The sequence below is a fragment of the Leopardus geoffroyi genome, chromosome C2 (genome assembly GCF_018350155.1).
Source record: "Leopardus geoffroyi isolate Oge1 chromosome C2, O.geoffroyi_Oge1_pat1.0, whole genome shotgun sequence".
In the NCBI taxonomy this organism is placed as follows: domain Eukaryota; kingdom Metazoa; phylum Chordata; class Mammalia; order Carnivora; family Felidae; genus Leopardus; species Leopardus geoffroyi.
In genome coordinates, this window is record NC_059333.1 from 62,503,337 (window position 1) to 62,524,259 (window position 20,923).

The 20,923-nt window shown below is 37.9% G+C and overlaps 1 protein-coding gene across 6 annotated transcripts in view; it reads right to left on the reverse strand.

The window, feature by feature from the left end:
• Positions 1–20,923, reverse strand: part of LOC123575924 (limbic system associated membrane protein) — an 823,468-nt gene that overhangs the window by 304,293 nt on the left and 498,252 nt on the right. For all 6 annotated transcript variants that reach the window (XM_045436945.1, XM_045436948.1, XM_045436944.1 and 3 more), the window contains one exon: positions 5,258–5,490. In XM_045436945.1, the coding sequence (XP_045292901.1) occupies positions 5,258–5,490 (233 nt within the window). The remainder of the gene's footprint in view (positions 1–5,257; positions 5,491–20,923) is intronic.

Genomic DNA, 20,923 nt, shown 5'->3' on the forward strand with positions numbered 1-20,923 from the left:
TTATTTTATTTTATTTTATTTTATTTTTCTATTATAAGGCTCTAGTACCTGCTCCACAGAACTTTAGACACAATTTGATGCTGTGTTATATAGGAAAATGAGCAGGCAGGCAGTAGCAAATTCCTCTCATTAATTGCTTAGATCCCTAGCATAGTAGATCTTGATTTTTCACAAATATCTGAATCATCTGCAGGACGCAGTGTATTTGCAAATTTTGGCTGCATTCCCAGGGATTCTGGTTCAATTGTTCTGGGAATGGTTCACAGGAATCTATATTTTGACTAGTATAATAAACCAAAATGTTGACTTTATTGTAGGTTAAGTGAGGATCACACAAAGAGAAACGTTGTAAATGCAAGTGCCTTCATCTGTGGCATGATCAGAAAAAACACACCATAGGTGGATAACCTTTCTAGAAGAAAAATACATTATTAATAGGAAATGTGTCAAAGTGCTTTGTTTATTTTATTAACATTAATAGTGATGTTTTCTTAATCTTTTGTCTCAGAATCTGTAAAGAAAGTGGTGTGGAAACCAAAGTATCTGCCTTTAGATATGAGTCCCACCATTCATTAAGTATCTCAAATGTATGTTCATATTTGAATGATCATTGCTTCCACAGATGCAACATTTAATATCACTAATCACAAGTCAACCCAGAGATCATTACTGATTTGTATATTTGCTGATGCAAAACTTTCACCTGTATATCTCATGAGGAAGGTGTGTAGAGATGTCATTTAGCTGAATATTGAGTTTAGTGAACCATGCAGCATATTTATTTCAACACTGGATATTTTATGTGTAATGACCCTTATGAACTGATAAAAACTTAGAGAAAAATGTGGGAGATGTTAAACAGTCACTAATATGGTGCTGATGCATAGAAAAGGAATTGAGAAAACAAAACCTGAGAAACATAAAGTATAAATACTTAAAAATTTATAAAGTTGAGATTTTTGAAATCTAGAGTGGTTTTTATGTCTCAACATTTTCTTTTCAGCCTCGATACCTGAAAATGGACAGTTTTGGAAGAGAGGAGAATTTCTTTCGACAAAACTAAGCTAGGTAAGCAGTTTTGGAGGGCCTAAGATATTACCATGAAATGTGAGGTTTTTGTCAATCTACCTATCGTCTATCTTATGCCCAGGGATATCATTGCAGTATCTTAGGAGTATTTGGGGGGGGGCGTGTAACACTTTAGGAGTATTTGGGGGTACAACACTATGTGAAATTAAATGCAATTACGAATGAATATTTCCCCAGATGTTCTTAAGGTATACAATTCTTCTAAATTAGTGGTTCTCAAAGTGTGGTCCTTATACCAACATCATCATTATTACCTGAGAATACATTAGAAATGCGTATTAGCCCCTGTCCCCAGAACTACTTAATCAGAAATTCTGGGGAGTTTCACCAATCTAAAATTTAGCAAACCCTCCAAGTGTTGCTGAAGCATGCTGAATTTTCTCCTTAAATATTCTTAATAAATGTAACTAAGAATTTAAAAGTGATGTTGGTTTAAGAAGCCTTTTAGAATCCTAAATAAGTAAAGCCAAAGACTGAATGCTAAGGAAAAGGACAACTGAAGAAAATGGATGGGAGGGATCTAAAATAAAAGCTGAAAGAGCCTATCACAAGGGTAACAGGCAATACAAGGAAGCAGCTGTTAGATTCTGGGTAGTACCCCCAGGGCAAAAGTGAGCCTTCTGACAAATACTGGAGCAGCAGCAGCAACATGGTTATCATAACACCATCATCACCATCATCACCATCACCATTATTATCATCTTAATGGGTGAAAGAAAACGCACGATATCCAGACACAGGGCTAGGCGCTTACATAGATCATCTAATTTAATCCTTACACTAGGCTTAGGCAGACTTAAAGTTTGAATTTTATCTCTATTTTACACATGACAAAACTGAGCCTTAGAGAAACAAAGTAGTTTATCACCAAAATTATTTAAGTAGAAAGAAAGAAAACTGAGATACGAAGCAGGAAGTATGACTTCAAGGCCCACATTCTTGATTGCTATTCTTTACTGATATCTCATAGCAACTTAGAGCTAAAGGTGGCCTCACCATTAAGCAAGGAAAAAGAATGCAGTATTTATTTAATGGGTAGTTAAATTGGATTCACAGAAACTATGGAGAGTGAGCAAGGCAGAATTTGAAAAATTCAAGACTCTTACATTTTGAAGGAAGGTGCAATGGGGTTGGAGGGAAGAAGAGTGGCAGCTATACCTAGAAACAGATTCTTTGATGTGATGAACACATAGGGTTGAGGCACAGAGTAGGAAGCAGAGGAAGCAGTACGAACAAGCAGCATGGGAGATGGAATCACTGATAGTAATCACCACATTTAATGCCCTAAGGGTAAGTGGATCAGCCATCTGGTGCAAGATATAAAACGGCAACGTCCATATAGTTTGTCAGAAAAATCCCTCTTCATGATTCAGTCTCAAGAAGGAGAAGATCCATTCTTCATATTTCTTATAAGTATAGGCTTTGTTGCTCCTTATTTTTTCCACAGCAATGTGTTTTAAAAAAATACAATACTATCTTAAATCACATAGATACGGGTTTGAAACCCTGTCCTAAGAGAACAGGCAGCCTTGGGCAGACTCCTTATTGTCTCTGAAGTTTAAGCTTTTGCATATTTTATAATAAAGTTATTAACATCTAATTAATAATAATTTTATTAGAATCAAATGGGACAAAGAACTACAGCTTTCAGAAAGAATTGCACCAAAATGTGTACCTTTGGCATGCAGATTATTGGAGTTGAAAATAAGCCAGACCTAAAGACTTGGGAAGAAATGTTGACCTTCCCCCTAATTGCTTAAAAAAATTTAGGTGGAGTATCTGCTCCAGCAAGAGAGCTATCACCATAAATAACTACAGTATAATATGAACTAGGAGTGGTCGATAAGGAGGAACCTTGTAAGCACTGTTGATCAACGACCTCTCTATGTCCCATTGTTTCTGAATGGCCCAGTAATATTTGCTACCAAACATTGACTCTTTTTCATTTTCCTGTGAATTGTTTTCCTTCCATTTTCTTCCCAGTCCAGCAGCCCATTCTCTTTAGTTCTGGGATATATATATATATATATATATATATATGCTCATTTTACCTGGCTGTCTTTGTACTCTCATGTTTATGTGGATTTCCAATACATATGAAATTAAATTTTATTTTCTCTGTTAATCTATTTCATGTCAATTTAATTCTTAGACCATCAGAAGAATGGTAAAGGGTAGACAAAAATTTCTCCTTCACAACAGAATAAAAGTACATGGCACTTAGTAGATTCTTTTCCATCACTTAATATTAAGATAATTTAAGTTAATTTCACTTATGCTGCAGCTCTAACCCTCTCAGGATTAGCACATTTAGTTCATAACTAAAATGTATGCAGATAAGTAAGAAAAAAATGGGGGGGAAGGACTTGGGGCATTTGGTGCTAACAGCTGATTTAAACATAAATCTCTTAGTTCTTAAAGCTATCAAAAAAAATTCCCTTCCAGTAGAAAGTGCTTCAGATTTGATTCCTGGCCTGCTTGGCTCCAACTTACTCCCTGAATTCTCTATGTGACCTGGAGCAAGTAACTTAAATTTAAGGAAATTCTGTTTCCTCACCTAGAATCCAAGGAATATAATACTCAAATTGCCCAATTTTACTTAGTATAATACACATACACATTTTCCAGTTGTGGTATCTAGGGCTTTCCAATGACATTAAAGGCTATAAAGGTATTAAAATTGTGTAGGAATCTCATAATGTAATATGGAGCTGGCCATAAAACTAGGTATCTAGGCTTCCTCTGCCATTGCATATGGTAGAACTTCTTTTATTTTGAGGCAGGTGTGTGTGTGTGTGTGCATGAGAGAAAGAGTCAGAAAGACAGAGACAGAGAGACACAGAGAGAGAAAATATGTGTGCTTGTGGTTTTGAGGGAGCTGGTAAATTAACCCATTTACGTATTTACACATCTCTGGTTATGTTTACACGTTTAAATGGGCTGCCTGAGATCCAAGCCCTGATGTACCATGTTATGGAGCTCGAGCACTCTGTACTAAACCACGAGGAAAACATTCTATGCTTTGACTGTGATAGGAACTTTGCAAGTCCGTAGACATGCCTTTTACAAGCAATAAAATGAAGCTGTCAGCCATCGCAAATGGACCAAGATAGAGGTCACATGACTAAACCACCTCTGGACCAGGCAGTCTCTGATGTATTTTACTCCAGTTTCAATCTATTAATCAGAGGAGTTGGGAGAGCAATAATTTAAACGCTGCAATAATCAATTCCATAACACATTAATAGAAGCTACAGTCAAACTTTCCCACACCACTGACTACACTGGAATCCTGACAGGAGCCCTAGGGCCATGCCTAATTTGCATTAAATTTACATAAAATTGTAAATCAAGAATACATGAACACAGCCCTAATATTTGTTAGTGCTTAGATCTTTTCTGATAGATGGATTGGAACTGCTAGTGGTTTGACTTCGCTTGCAATAAAACTGTGCAGCTGATCAGCTTTGTTCTCATTCTGCAATTATGAGAAAGGGACCCATGAGAGCTATAGTTTGGGGGCATGCGTATGCCACTTAGGGTTTTTGTCCTATAAAACCACGACTCAGATGTGCCCTTAGGAACCCCAATCTAGAAGCAGATTGTCCCCAATAACTTTGCAAATCCTTGTCATTAGATTTGCTCACAAATAACTTACCATTAAATGGAGTTATAAATTACAAAGAAAGCTGGCCAGCTGAGAGGATATCAGGCCCCTGGAAATTTTTATTTCCAAATTATACTTACTATCACAAGAACAGATAATTAGTAATATTCTTTATGCTGAAGATAAAAACCAAGCCTTCAGCGAGAGTCATCCAGTACCTAAAAGTTGATGAAGTGGACTTCATATGGTTCTAAGCATTGTCTGTGTTCTTGTTACTTTGTTCCAAATTATTTCAACAGCTATAGCCTTTGCTATGTGCTTTTATACTCAGGGCTAGAAGAAAATATTCTTACCAAGAGTACTGGCTCACAGTGGCAAGATTCCTCTTTCTCCTTAGTCCTTTCATTTTAAGTCTATCCTTTTAGAGAAAAAATAGATACTTAAACACAAAAATGCATGTGAAAGGTTTTCTCAGAAAGGGTTTCGCAAATATTTTATACATCATGTTAATTTTTTTCTCTCACCTCTCCCTTACCACCTTCCTATCCCACCTTTTCTTACCTTGCACGATCAAGTAAACTTGGGAGGTCTTGGGCTCATGCTGTGTCTGAACCGAGCAAGTATAGGAGCCCTCATCATAGACATCCACCTTCTGGATTCGGAGGCTGTATTCCAGAGAATGGCGTTTCTCCAGCTCAACCCGAGGGTCCAGAGACCATTTGTCATGCCCAGCAAAAATGATGCCAGAACGGTTCAACCAGGCCACCTTTGAGTTCTTGTCTTCTACAACGCACCTGGTAGAGCAGAATAACAACATTAGAAACTTAGCCATACCTGCATTTGCATTCATTCTCCACATTGCCTTCAATAAGACCAATGAAGAACAATAATTATATACAGGATGAATTATTGCCATGCCATTTCTTAGAGTCCTATGTATTGTCACTATTTATCCTAAGATCTACTTACCATTCAGTGGATGGATGTAATTATATTAGACTCAGTTTAGCCATAAACAATCAGTATGAAAAACGCAGGCAAATAAATTTAGATAGGTATTGACTTCCCACTGAATTTTCTTCTTCTTGTCTAAGAGAAGGTCATTCACGCAAAACCCCATCTGTTTTAGTAACTGAGAATTTGACAAGTGATAATGTGGCACATTTCCTGAGTTTTGAATTGTATGAATTCTTTCATAAGTATTTCCTAAATTTCCACAAGAGTGTGATGGTAGATTCAAATCATGCCCCACTGCTATTGAAATTAGACTAGATTTCAGAATTTGCTTTGGATTCTTATAAGTTTGGAATGCCCTCTCCCAGGAGTGAAAAGTGTGTGAACAGGTCCAAAGGTAAGAAGAAAGGTATTGTGTCAGGGAAATCAAAGCTAGCATCTTCTTGCCTATGTCTGGTTCCAGCTGCTGAGGGCAGCAGGTTGTCTGCTGGCAAAACAGCTTGCTACCAGCATTTCCGACACATCAGAATGAGTTCAATATTTTATGGGAGATGAATAAACCAGTTCCGTGGTTCCTATTCTATGAAAGATGAAGGGGAAAAAATGTTTATTTTAATAAATACTTATTTTAAAAGCCTAACAGGATCTCTTTCTGAAACTTTCAAGAAAGAGGCAAAGAACCTGGAGAATCAATGGATTCTCCATTGAGAAGGGGTAAATGCTTCATGGGGAGGGGCACCTGGGTGGCTCAGTTGGTTGGGCGTCTGACTTCACCCCAGGTCATGATCTCGTGGCTTGTGAGTTCGAGCCCCAAGTCGGGCTCTGTGCTGACAGCTCAGAGCCTGGAGCCCGCCTTCGGATTCTGTGTCTCCCTCTCTCTGACCCTTCCCCAGCTCACACTCTGTCTTTGTCTCTCTCTTTCTCTCTCTCAAAAATAAACAAACATTAAAAAATATTTTTTTAAAATGCTTCATGGGGAATATAGTTTTCCCCTTCAATTTCAGCAAGAATCAGGAAAAATTGAGCAACAAACTTCTCTCTGTATCCCTTTGGCAAGATTTATGTCTGCCCCACAGGGAGATTGTCCCAGACCCTGTTCACAACTGTAGAGCCATCTGCTCAGCACTCTGAGGCATGAGGGATAGAGAAGAAGCCAGGAGCATGACAGCAGAACAATTGAAATACCATGTTCTGTATTTTCCAAACTGAGTCCAATCCAGGTTTTCTCTTAGGTCAAAAAAGCCAGTTGTAGAGATTCTGTACCTATGCATAGATAGGAAATTAATGCCTTATCTACAGGCTGTCTACAGTAGCTATACAGAGGCCAACCCATCTTCCTTAAAAGCAGAAATGCTGAATCCTTTTAAAATACCTCACCTATCATTCAGAAGACCCCCTTATCCCATCATTTTTAAGTGAACTTAATATTTTATTTAACACGATAATTTTATTTAATGACTTGAATTCCATGATATGCAGGTGTCTCTTTTCTTCTGCATTTATTTATTTTCATAAACATAAGTAGATGAAATCATCATTTGGTATCTCTGTTACCCAATATGGGTCTCTCTGCCATGAAGATATTGTTGGGATTAATTATGTGTGCTTGATAATTTAGAATTTCTCCATGATGGAGTACAAAGCTAACTTCACGGATGCTTGATGCTTCTTTCCAGACCTGATTGTACTTTTCCTGTTCTACTATTTTGTGTCATCATTTCTCTGTCCTTCATGGTATTTGTGGCACTTCTTAAATGAGAATCATTTATGAGTTAATAGGCTGCTTTGCTGCATTTCTATATCATAAATGAAGTCATTGATATGGATTTACTGTGTTCTTCTTTTCTACTGAGAAGAATGGAAATTGACCTCTGTAAATGCATTTTAAACCTTTATCATGAACCTCCTTGCACTTTTCTCATCTAGGCAGCTCAACACACCAGGAAACAGATATGCTACATCATAGGGAAGTACTCTGAATAATGTCTAGCCCCAAATATGGCCCTAATATGTTCAATTTGGAAAAAAAAAGACTATACAACATATTTTACATAGATATGGCCTACAAATCAATTAAAGATAGATACTTTGCCCTATTCATTTAGGTGCTTCCAAAAATTTATGTTATGTAATCTCAGGTATTGATAAATGCCTCTTGTTAAAGTGACAGCATCACACGCACAGGGAGGAGGACAGACGATTACCTCTTTTACACTTCCCTCTCCCAAACCCTACGGCTTCGACAAATGAACAGATTTCCTTATGAGCACAAGGGAGAGTTTCTAAGACAGGTGTTTGGGGTCCTCTGGACATTTTAGCAATTTTTATCCATGGGAAAGTTAAAATTATCACATAGGTCATTATTCCAAACTATTCTCTGACAATGTTCAGAAGTATCTTACCTAAAGAAGTAATTGACTATTTCAGCAAAATTGCCAGACCCATAAAAGTGCATCTACCAAGACAATACATTATATGAAAATTTGCTATGACAATCTATATAACGTCTTATTTTTTTTTTTTCAACGTTTATTTATTTTTGGGACAGAGAGAGACAGAGCATGAACGGGGGAGGGGCAGAGAGAGAGGGAGACACAGAATCGGAAACAGGCTCCAGGCTCTGAGCCATCAGCCCAGAGCCCGACGCGGGGCTCGAACTCACGGACCGCGAGATCGTGACCTGGCTGAAGTCGGACGCTTAACCGACTGCGCCACCCAGGCGCCCCTATAACGTCTTATTTTTACATTACGTTTCTTCTTACATTTATTTTTAAAATTTACCTTTTACTTACAAATAAACACACACACACATATATGTATATATACACACATATATACACTCACACTTTTTACTAACTTAGTATGGTTACCCAAGATACTAATGTACATCTTGGCTATGTAGTATTTGTTTTTAATTTTTATTTTAAGTAAGCTCCACACCCAATGGGGAGCTTGAACTCACAACCCTGAGGTCAAGCAAGAGTCATATGCTCCATTCCCTGAGCCAGTCAGGTTTCCCAACAATGTAGTATTTTTAAAAGGTAAACGACTCCTCCAGATATTTAAGGTTTTTTTTTTTAATGTAGCCAGTGGTTTCAAAGTAAATATATTGACTCTCTAAAGTAGAAAATAATCTTTTTACAATATTAGAAAACTTTCATACTGAAAAACGGCAAACATAATAGTTTCAGAACCAATTTAACTTTTCAAAATTTTAATATTTTGATTTAAGGTGGTAAGTATTTCAAACCATAAGAAGTGCACAAAAGACTGAAAAAATCAAAATAATCTCAACATGTAGAACTTATGTTTGTTCAGTGAAAATAACTAGTGACACACAGTAGTCACAGAGCACCTAGTTATTCAAAAATGGTTAAATGCTAATTTAATGCAGACCCACATTCCCAGCATGCACTGACTGGCCAGCAAGCATCATGTGCTCCCATATAGGAAGTGAGTTGGCTTAGCTGTGCATTAGGCATTCCTCTAGAGTAAATGAGAATTCTCATGCCATGCCATGATGACATAATAATGAGTTACCCGCCCCCCCCCCCCCGCCCCACCTAGAATGCTCCTTCAATACCAGATAATCTAGTTCAGAAATGGATACCTAATGACTTTATCTTCAAAATCAGCCATGGCTACAGCTGGAAACGTGTGAAGAGATGTATTTTAAAAATCTGTACGTGTTATGTATGGTTTAGATTTAATAGAGTGTTTCTTCCAGGAGTTTACAATGCTGCAAATCATTCCAGGATTTAGAAAGGACTGCTCCTTTAAAAGAGCGGGTGTTGGTGACAAGAAGAGAGGGGCAGAGAATGTCCCTCCACTTCAGGTGGGATTTTTTTGGCAGGCAACTGAGAACATGGGGATATAATACATCTCTCTAGGAAATCTTGTATTATTAGTATCCCATCCTTTTATTTGGCTCTTCTTATGACCTCACTGTACTCCACATTGCATTAGAATTATTTGCATTTATCTTTCCTTGTATGCTTATTAATGACAGTGACCCTCCTGAATTCACCTATGGAGCTCTCAAGGGACCTAACAGCATACACCCACCGTGTGCACAGTAGGCACTCACTGAAATGTAGAATAAGTAAACTGAATTTAACAAACTGGTATTTAACAAGTATCAAATATTTAATTATCTAAGAAGTGCAGATGAATGGGTAATTATTTTAACATTTCTTAAGAAATAATTAAAAGTATCAGATACAGGGGTGCCTGAGTGGCTCAGTCGGTCAGACTCAGTTGTGTCAGACTCTTGATTTCAGATCAGATCATGACCTCACAGTTTGTGGAATTGAGTTTTGCAATGAGCTCTGCACTGAACGCGTGGAGCCTGCTAGGAATTCTCTCTCTCTCTGTCTCTCTCTCTCTCTCCCACCCCTCTCAAAATATTTTTTTTTTTAAGTATCAGATACAAAGGGAAATTTACAGAGAATTATTGAGTGTTATTTTATTTTATTAACATAAAAGTGAAGGACAGAAAAGTGTATGCTCAGTGTTTCCATTATGAAGAAACATCATCCCTGGGAATTACATACCCTATGTCACATGTGAAAAAGTAAAAAGAAACATAAAGCAGTAGATAAATGTTTATTGGCTTGCCCACTTTAACCATGAATCTGCAAATATCACGTGGGTTACTTACCTTACCTATGGGCCTGTGATTTTTGTTTTTTAAATCAGCTTTGAAAAAATTACAGTAAGGGCAAACAAACACATTTTTATGTTCCTCGTTCCGTATATCTGCAGCCATAAAACTGTCACGAAAAATCAATGCACCCATAAAAATCTCAAGCATTGGATCTCTGCAAACACTTTATACCAAGCATATTATGTACATTTATACAAACAGGTACATCGACAGCTCTACTCATACTGTATAAGCCTGCTTCTAAAACGATGACTATAATTGGAGGCAGAAAAGAAATGCTAAATTCAATCTGTAGCAATAGATTTCTTAATAGCATATTTACTGACAGTATATCCATGATATAAGTGATACAGATCTACCAGATTTTAAGCCTGTTCAAATGCCTCTAGGCACATCTATTCATATTTAGCAAACATTACTGCTAAAAATGTACCAATTTACCATTAGAATTTATCCAAACGTTCCTTTCTTTCTGAAGAATATAATCTTGTATTTATCCGTTGATCACAAGTGAGAACGTTTTCTCAATCTTTTACCAGTTATTGATCCTCATACTTAATTGTAAGGATCAGGGCAGTGGAACTGGATAGGTAAGAGATTTATTTTTAAAATTAAGAAAGAACAGTGAGATTAGTGGTTCTCAAGTGGGGGTAAATCGTGCTTGCAGATGATATTTGGAAATAATCTGGAGACATTTTTTGGTTGTCACAACCTGAAGTGGGGAGGTTGCTAGTGGCATTGAGTGGGTAGAGGCTAAGGATGCTGCTAAAGATCCTCCAAGATAAAGGACAACCTCCACAATAAAGATACCCCAAATGTCTACAGGCCTGAAGCTGACAGACCCTGAGTTAGACCATGGTCTCCTGGTTTAAATATCTGGTAGCATATGGCAAACATCTACAGTGTAATGGTGTTTTTTTCATAAGCATATGCATCTTAATTTAAAGACACTTAACTGCCACCAGCAAAGTCCCTGAATCGTAAGTCATGCTCATGACAGAAACACCACAATGAAGTCTAGTCATGCTGTGGTTATAAGTTAGTAGTAAATGAAACATGCCCCTTTGCTGTTACTTTATATATATTTTTTAACGTTTATTCATTTTTGAGAGACAGAGAGAGACAGGGCATGAGTGGGGAAGGGGCAGAGAGAGAGGAAGACACAGAATCTGAAGCAGGATCCAGGCTCTGGGCTGTCAGTACAGAGCCCGACTGCGGGGCTCGAACTCACGAACTGCGAGATCATGACCTGAGCCGAGGTCGGGCGCTCAACCGACTGAGCCACCCAGGCACCCCACTGTGTTACTTTAGTACCATAATTATACATCAAGATAATCTTGCACAGACAGTCCCCAGATTACAATGCTTTGACCTAAAATTTCTTGACTTTACAACAGTGTGAAAGCAATACACTTTTAATAGAAATCATACTTTTAATATTGAATATAAATCTTATCCCCAGCTACTGATATATGGTCAGTTACTTTCTCAAGATGCAGGGCAGTGGCAGTGAGCTGTAGCTCCTAATCAGCCATGCCATCACGAGGGTGGACAACCGATATGCTTACAACCATTCTGTTTTTCATTTTTGGTACAGCATTCAATATATTATATAAGACATTCAATACTTTATTATAAAATAGGCATTGTGTTAGGTGAATTTGCCCAACTGTAGGCTAATGTGAGTGTTTTGAGTACACTTAAGGTAGGATAGGCTAGGTAAGATGTTCGGTAGGTGAGGCACTTTTGATTTAAGATATTTTCAACTTATGTTGGGTTTACTGGGAGGTAACCACACCATGAGTCAAGGAAGATCTGTACACAAATGATGGTGAATGGGGAAGCTATAACCTGGTTGCTTCCTAATTTAATGCTGAAGAAATCATTTAACCTTAGTCTTTTTCTTTTTTCTCTACATAAATGCGTCTGTAACATCCAGAACAGATAAGGAAGAATCAACTCAATTGGGGCAATTTGAGATTTAAGGAAATTATTAACCTTTATTAATTGGAAAGCTACTTTTTAATTAACTTTTATTATTTTTCACATTTGTGACTCTCCCTTACATGACATGGAAGACATGTAATGACTCAAGATGTGGATGGGAAAGAAGTCTTCAACAATGTGCTGGCCCTTTATTTTGATGCTGTTTCCTATGTAAACTTAACCCTACAAACAATATCCTTACTGAATCCACCACACTATCATGAAATGTAGAAGGAAATATTCTTGGAATAAGACCTAAAGTTGTCCATTCCCAGCATGAGTGTGTGAAATCAAGAATTGCAAAGGATGGAATAATGTAGGCTCTCTGGAGTCAGAAGTTCTTAGTCTGAATTTATCATATTATTTTAAGTATAAGGAATTCCAGGAACACTATGCAAATACATTAAAAACAATATATGCCAAATTAGTTAACAAATTTAAATATTTTTATTATTTATTTATTTATTTATTTATTTAATTTTTTTTAACGTTTATTTATTTTTGAGACAGACAGAGACAGAGCATGAACGGGGGAGGGTCAGAGAGAGGGAGACACAGAATCCGAAACAGGCTCCAGGCTCTGAGCAGTCAGCACAGAGTCCGACGCGGGGCTCGAACTCACGGACTGCGAGATCATGACCTGAGCCGAAGTCAGACGCCCAACCGACTGAGCCACCCAGGCGCCCCAAATTTAAATATTTTAAAATTATTAACCATTTTGGGTCATCTCTGCTTCATTACCATGTTCTGAGATTAAACTCAGAAATTAAGATTATTGTGGGGATTCATTGCTGACCCTTAGGTGCACCTGCTAGTCTTGTCTGTAGCAAGTAGCATCAGCTCTTTTGCTGCCTTGCTCCATCTCTACCTCCTTCTAGACTTGATTTCTGGCTTTTAACCCTGCCTACGCTCTTGGCCTCAATCTCTTGTTCATTTTTAAAAAATGTTTATTTATTTTTGAGAAAGAGACAAAGAGAGACAGACCATCAGGGAGGGAGGGGTAGAGAGAGAGGAGACACAGAATCTGAAGCAGGCTTCAGGCTCCATGCAGTCAGCACAGAGCCCAACGTGGGGATTGAACCCACAAACTGCAAGATCATGACCTTAGTCGAAGTCGGACGCTTAACTGACTGAGCCACCCAGGCACCCCTCATTCTCTTGTTCTTATGCATATATGCTCCCTTAGTTTTGATTCTCTTGGACCAGAAACTGACCTTAGTTTGATAATAATTTATTCTTCTAGATACCTACTGAATTTTAGTCCAGTTATCACCAACAGAGTATCTACATGGTATGATAATCTCTCCTCACCCTAGCTACTTTGCACACATTCACGTACAAGTGCCTGCATGCACCCATGCATATGAACACACACAGACAAGTAGCAACATATATTCCAGAGTGGGTGAGAACAGAGAGGCAGCAAACCACAGGAACCAGATTCAAGTGAATCTATTACTGTCATGATGATTTAGGAATCTTTACACTTCTGTTGGAATGTTAGGGTAAAAGGTATACTCTTTAGTTCCTGCAGGATAACTGATTTTAGTTCTCACTTTCAGAACACAGGTAATTCATCTACCCTTTTTGTATCTTAGGTTTCCATAAGTAAAATAAAGCTAATGATACTTGACCCAACCCCCTAGAACTACTCTTAGGGTAGTTCCATGAATAAAATGAAGTGATGTACGTGGATGTACATAAATCATGATGTACATGATTTACATCTTTTATACGATATAAAATAATTTCTATGGTCATATTCATATTCTATCATGGTGAGAGTATGGTAGATAAGAAGAAAATAGTTATACATAGCAGTGGCTATAAAGGAAAACCATCGATTTCCCTAGACCATTCAAAAAGTTTCTCTCTTCAGAGAGTCTGATGACACCCACTAAATATATTATTACCCAGACTTTCTGATCAATCATATAATTCTTTAAATATTCAATTTGCACCAGTTGTTTGCATTTGCTATGTTGACAAAGCACCCTCTCTGTGTTTGCGTTACTATCTACTAGAATGATTCATCACCTATAAGAGCAAAAAAGAATCCACAATGGCAAATCATAAAGCCAGGACAGTCTGTCTGTAATTTCTAAAGCAATGAAAAGTCCTCCCTAGACATGCTTTTTATCTCTTACTATCAGTAGTGAGCACTTGTCCAGTCATACATGCATCCTTAGATAAGCATATATATAATACATGTATTGCTATATCTTCAGGTTCATTTTCTTTAAGAAGCATTAACCCATATCCATGCAGGTGGTACAGGTGAGGAAAGCAAGTAGAGAAAGAGCAGAAACCAACCACCAAATTAAGTTCTGAGTCTATCTCAGCAAACTGGCAATTCTAGGACAGTCTGTGTTCCTCTTGTTTTCACATCAATTGTGTCATCTCTCCATTCGCACAGAAGAAATGAATGGAAAACAGTAAGATAGAAATTAAGAAAAAAATTAACGTTTCTTTATTTTTGAGAGAGACAGAGACAGAATGAGAATGGGTTAGGGGCAGAGAGAGAGAGGGAGACACAGAATCCGAAGGAGGCTCCAGGCTCTGAGCTGTCAGCACAGAGTCCGACTCAGGGCTTGAACTCATGAGCTGTGAGATCATGACCTGAGCCAAAGTTGGACGCTCAACCAACTGAGCCACCCAGGTGTCCCAGAAGATAGAAATTTTAAAAAGTGGTCAGAATTGAGGCTAAGGCCAGGGAAGAACTGAGTTCTATCTCAGTCACAGCTAGGATCAATCCCAGGAACGTTTATAAGTGGATGAAAATAACTCTTCTAGGTTCTTTCCAGAGTCTCCATTGGTTTAGAAAATAAATCATGATTTTCTTAATTGCACCATAATTCAAGATTCTCCATTTCCTTGTCAGTAGTGAAATGGAAAAGTCATGGGTTCCATAGTTTAGCAGCTTCTGCAAGTTACCTAGTGGAGGAAAGGCAGCACTGGGCATATTTACGGGTTCAGGCTGAGGAGCTAGAGCCAGCTTCCTGCTCTGCATTCACTCTAGCTCCATCAGATCCTTGCTCTGTACTCTCAGAATATTTGCTGACCTTCTCTGTGCCTGAGTTTCTTCATCTGTACAGTGAAGACTATAAAATTTTCTACTTCAATGGGTAGTTGTAATGTTTAAATGCGTGAATTTTAAATATACAGAGCAGTGTCTGGCCCTGAAAGGGTTCACTATTAACAAAGAGCTTCCATATGTTTCTTCAGTAAAACAAGGATAAGGACTATCTTCTCATATAATTGTGAGTATTAAATGGACTAAAGTATTTAGAATACCCAGTAAGATTTGGGAGAGCCTAATAAAACCTTTTCCCCATCACATTTCATAATTTGAATTTTGGGCATTTCATTCTGCATAAATCCCATTGTTAGGTGAAATCCAGCAACCTCCAGAAACGGTTTAATCCAATTCCTTGCTTATTAACAGGTATTTCTGGGGCAAACTCCTTTTACAGGCCTGGATTCTCTTGCATCTGACACCCCTCTGGTCTCTCTAGTCAGTAGTTGGTCCCCTAAAACCCACAGGTGTTAAATTGAAAGCAAGATGATGCAGTATGATTATGGTACAACACTGTAAATCAAGGTACTAATGCCATCTGTGAACACTTGTAAGGTTTTTGTTTTGTTTTGTTTTTGTTTTTTGGAACACCTGTGCACAGGCAGCTTAGGTCTTAAATGCCTCAGCACTTTCTATCAGATCCAATTAGAGCCGAGGGCAGCCTGGACAGAGGATAACAACTGGTCCATGCTGTACATTGTGATCTGCTACAATCTGCTTGGCAGAATTGGGGTTCCTCTTGGACTGGATGAGTCACTGTCTACGCTTTATAAACCCTCAGGTTGCAAGAACAAGGCTTATCTTTTCTTCTTCTCAGTATGTGACTAGAAATTATCCTCTAGCTGAAGTACATGCATCTATAACTCTTTCCTCTCTTTTAAACTACAGATTCTCCTCTTTCCTCACTACTTGGTTGAGTGAGGATGAGAAGCAATCTTAAATTTTGCTTTTGTTTGGATTCTTGCTATGTGTCTCTGTTATTTCTGAAAAACCCCTCTCATTTAGAAGGGGCAAATAAAGCTACCTTTAGGTATACTTTTGAAAGAATAAAATTAGTCTGAGAATCCTGGCTCAGAATTCTAGCTAAAATTTTTACTCGCTATGCAATTAAAAACAATTGCACAGCTAATTAATTAAATTGTTACCTTGTGAATCATTACAAAGTAAATATCAAATGTATGCTAACTTCTAGAAGTAAAAAGTGTGCTCTATAGTTTGCAGAGTTTACTCTTTATCTCGTTCTAGCAGTAGAGGGAAATAAAAGTGCTCATAATAAATTATAATGCAGTTAGGATGAATATTCTATTGCATGAGACATGGCTGTAAAGTCAGGAGACTATTTTCCATAAGTCTTACTTGAAAACCCAGCCCCTTACTTTATAGTCTTATCATACACAGCATTATGTAAATGTTGTCACTGGAGCAGAACCACGTTATAATACAATTCCTCATTACATGCATTTAGATATAATTTGGATCAAATTATGCCCTCTAAGACATGGCAATTAATAAATACAGCATGTATGATATAACAGAGTTAACACACAGTAAGTACATAAGTAAATATGTAAGTATCGGGACTATCAGAGCTACCATTAGAAAAGGGCTCTGCAGGGGCTCCTGGTTGGCTCAGTGGGTTAAGAAAAGGGCTCTGCTACCTAGTTTGCCTTTATGGGTAGAGGTAAAAGAAATTAAGGCAGATGAAAATAAAGAGCAAAAGAAGTCTATTTTTTTAAATGTACTTTGTGGATACAGATGTGAAATAGGGGCTTCTGGTAGCTGCAAATTGAAGGAGCTCATATTATCAAACAGATCCATCTTAGCTGAAGGAAATATAGTAGTCCCCTCCCCCCACTGACAAGAAGCCAATAGATCACTGATGAATGCTTATAAATCACACGGACAGTTCTCACATGGAGAATTATAATCATTGGGCTTTTTCTGACTTCAACGTTTGCTTTGCCATCACCCACATTCTACCCCACCTTGACTCCTTTGTTTCCTAACTCCAAAAGTACTTTGCCCCCCCCCCCCCCCCACCTCAGGACTTTCTTTTGAAGGACAATGATGTAAGAAGGTCTTCATCCTTGTATAATATCCAATTCTTATGGCTTTTCTCCGTTCTCTTCACATCATTTTTCCCCCTCACCTAAACCTTTCCTTGAAGGCCTGTCTTGACCATAATAACAATCAGGATGTGAATGGGACTAGGGCTCAAGTCATTAAAAATAGCTTCAGAAGTTACTGAGAAAATGGGCATGAAGGCAAGACTTGATGAATTTGAGATGAAAATCCATCTGTGAAATACTGTAATGAACTCAGCCTACTCCAACTGGAGATTGGTACCTGACACTGCAATCCCCAAACTACATAGAGCCCTGACCTGGGAGGGGGCTGGAGGGACAGGAAGTAACTGGTGTCTGGACCTGGGAGACAGAGGGAGTTAAAGGCCATTACCTTTGGTACTACAACTTCCACCACGTAATTTAATTCTAAAATTTCACAGCCAGCCTCAGTTAGAGAGAAACGCAGATATTTCAAGGTGAAGGTCACACAGTGAATTCTAGGAAGAGTCACATGATTCAAAAGCACCATCTCTACAGCCTGAGAGAATCTGTATTTCATTTTCCCACCCCTCTCTGTCCCTAGGGCATTCTACCTTTGAGAGTGTATTACAAAAGAGGCATCTTCTGTCACAGTGACTCTCAAAATATGGCTGTTAAATGATACGACAGGGAGGGAGAGAGAGAGAGAGAGAGAGAGAGAGAGAGAGGAAGAGCTAAATCTAAGTGAAGATTAATAAGACATTGTTTTGAAATCATTCTTCTATTTCTTCTGAATTACTTATACTACCATTTATGGTCAAGATCTATTGACATGGCACCAGGTACTCTGTTGAAATCTCTATATGTGCTCAGGAACTGGATCTGAGTAGCAGCAAGAATGGCAGGGACTAATTAACAGTCAACATAATGTTAGTGTTATGTTATTAAACATAATGTTGATAGTAGTAGTCAATATTACATTGACTAATGTCCACTCTCCCCTAAGGACAAGTCACCTCCACCTGGCTCAATTAAGACCACTTTTAGAAGGATGTTGGTAATCCACTCAGAGCCAAATCCCATGTATTTATTTTTTAAGTATTTGTCCTACTTAATCTCTGTATAGCTTTCAACACAATATGCCACTCATTCTTCATTTTCTTGTCTGTCATCCTAACTCCTACCGTTTCTTAATATCCATAATCTGTTCCTCTTTCTCCACTCACCTCCAGGATTGTATTTCTCTTCTCTCCTTGCTTCACAGAGTTGTCTTCATACATTTCATTTGTTGTTTATTGTTGTTTGTTTTTGCTTTAATTATATTTCATCATTTTGGTATCTAAAACAGCATACTCAGCTCTTCCACATAGATATCTGAAGGCACCTTAAATTCAGCTTATTTTGAACCAAACTCATCTTCCATCTTATTATTTTCCTCTTTCTAAACCTCCAGTTTCGGGGCGCCTGGGTGGCGCAGTCGGTTAAGCGTCCGACTTCAGCCAGGTCACGATCTCGCGGTCCGTGAGTTCGAGCCCCGCATCAGGCTCGGGGCTGATGGCTCAGAGCCTGGAGCCTGTTTCCGATTCTGTGTCTCCCTCTCTCTCTGCCCCTCCCCCGTTCATGCTCTGTCTCTCTCTGTCCCAAAAATAAATAAACGTTGAAAAAAAAAAAAAAATTAAAAAAAAAAATAAACCTCCAGTTTCAGTTAATGGGATCATAATCCATCTATTAATCCAAACTAGTAGCCACAGAGCCATCCTTGCTGCCTTCTGCTCCATGTAATTTATATAATCAAATATATTTTTACATTTCCCCCCCAAAGATTGACTCCTAGTCTCCATCCATACTATCACTATCATTGTTTGGGATCTTCTCATCTGTTGTCAATACCGCTTCTAGCTAGTGTTATAGCCTCTGATAACTAACTGGTATTCTGACTTCCGATATTTCATCCCTCGCTAACAGTTACAAAATTCATCCTTTATACAGAACATACATGAAGCTGATCATGTAATCCTCTTGTTTAAATGCACTTGGTCTTTTTACCTTTCACAGTTCAAATAGATTAGTATAACCTATGTCAGTGCAACCTACCTTTCCAGCTTGATCCCTTGACATTACAACTCCCTCTCTGCTACGAACTTTATTCTTTCATTTGGCAATTTCCTACTTACTACACAATCCATCTCAGGTATGCCTTCCCTTGTGATGCATGCTCTAATTCTGTAGTTGCTTCCTTGATTGCCCTAGCATTTTAATTCTTTTTCCGTCTCATCACTATTTTAAAAATGAAGGACAACCATATCTTCTCCATCTTTGGGTCTCTATTGCCTCACAAAATGCCTGACACAAAATTCTTTAATAATTGTTCAATGGATGAGTGAATATGTAAGAGTCTTTCTCTTTTCATTTCAAATTCTTAGAGATTTCTGCTTTCAAATACAATCTTGAAGGTAGAAGAGTCTTACTATTCTCAATGGTTTCAAAAGAGGAGTGTGGCAGGAGAAGACCCTTTTGTCTTATCTAACCCAACCATTTTATTTTCCTTCACTTGTTGCTATCATTTTCTCTGTCTCTTTCTGCCTAGAAGAGATGATACTATCTTTTTAAGGATGTATCTATGATGCACTCTAATATATATGTAAAAACAAATTTTTTAAAAAAGAAATACAATATGCAGTGGAAACTTAAAGAATTTCTAAAAATATGCTGTATGGTGAAAACATAAAATGTTTTCAAATTCACCATTGCCCCTTTTCTTTTCTAGTGGACTTGAATACTATCCTTGATATTATCTTACTGGTGTCTCCTGCCCTAGAGGTTCATATTTATAGATAGAAATTAATATTTTTTTATTAATATTTAGATGTCACACCAAGGACAACATAACTTAATCTTTGTGAACTTATGGAGGGTCTGTGACTAAGTCATACCCAATAATTTCACTGTTCATCTCTAGTGAAATAGGCCAGTTTGATCTCAAAAACTTTAAAAAATTTTTCATTCCCCACTATATTTCACTGTGAATTTAGCAATTATTTTTTATTTCAAAATAATAATATGACCATGATGCCTGGGTGGCTCAGTTGGTTAAGCAAACGACTGTTGATTTCAGCTCAGGTCATGATCTCACAGGTTCATGAGTTCAAGTCCCGCATGAGGCTCCACGCTGACAGTATGGAGCCTGCTTGGGATTTTCTCTTTCCCTCTTTCTCTGCCCCTCCACAGCACCACCCCCCCATCGTCTCTCTCTCTCTCTCTCTCTCTCTCTCTCAGAATAAATAAATAAACTTAAAAAAAGATAATAATATGACCAAGAAAACAACCAAGAAGGGCGATAAAGAAGTAGATAAAGTGAAATTTTCTTCACTGATACTTTGTTGTCTGGGAAGCTACTGAATTTAGACTTTCTAGAGGCTTCCAGTCAATATTGGACACTCTAGATATTCGAGATAAAACTATCTCCAGTCTTTAATATCAGTAAATTTTGTACACTTATT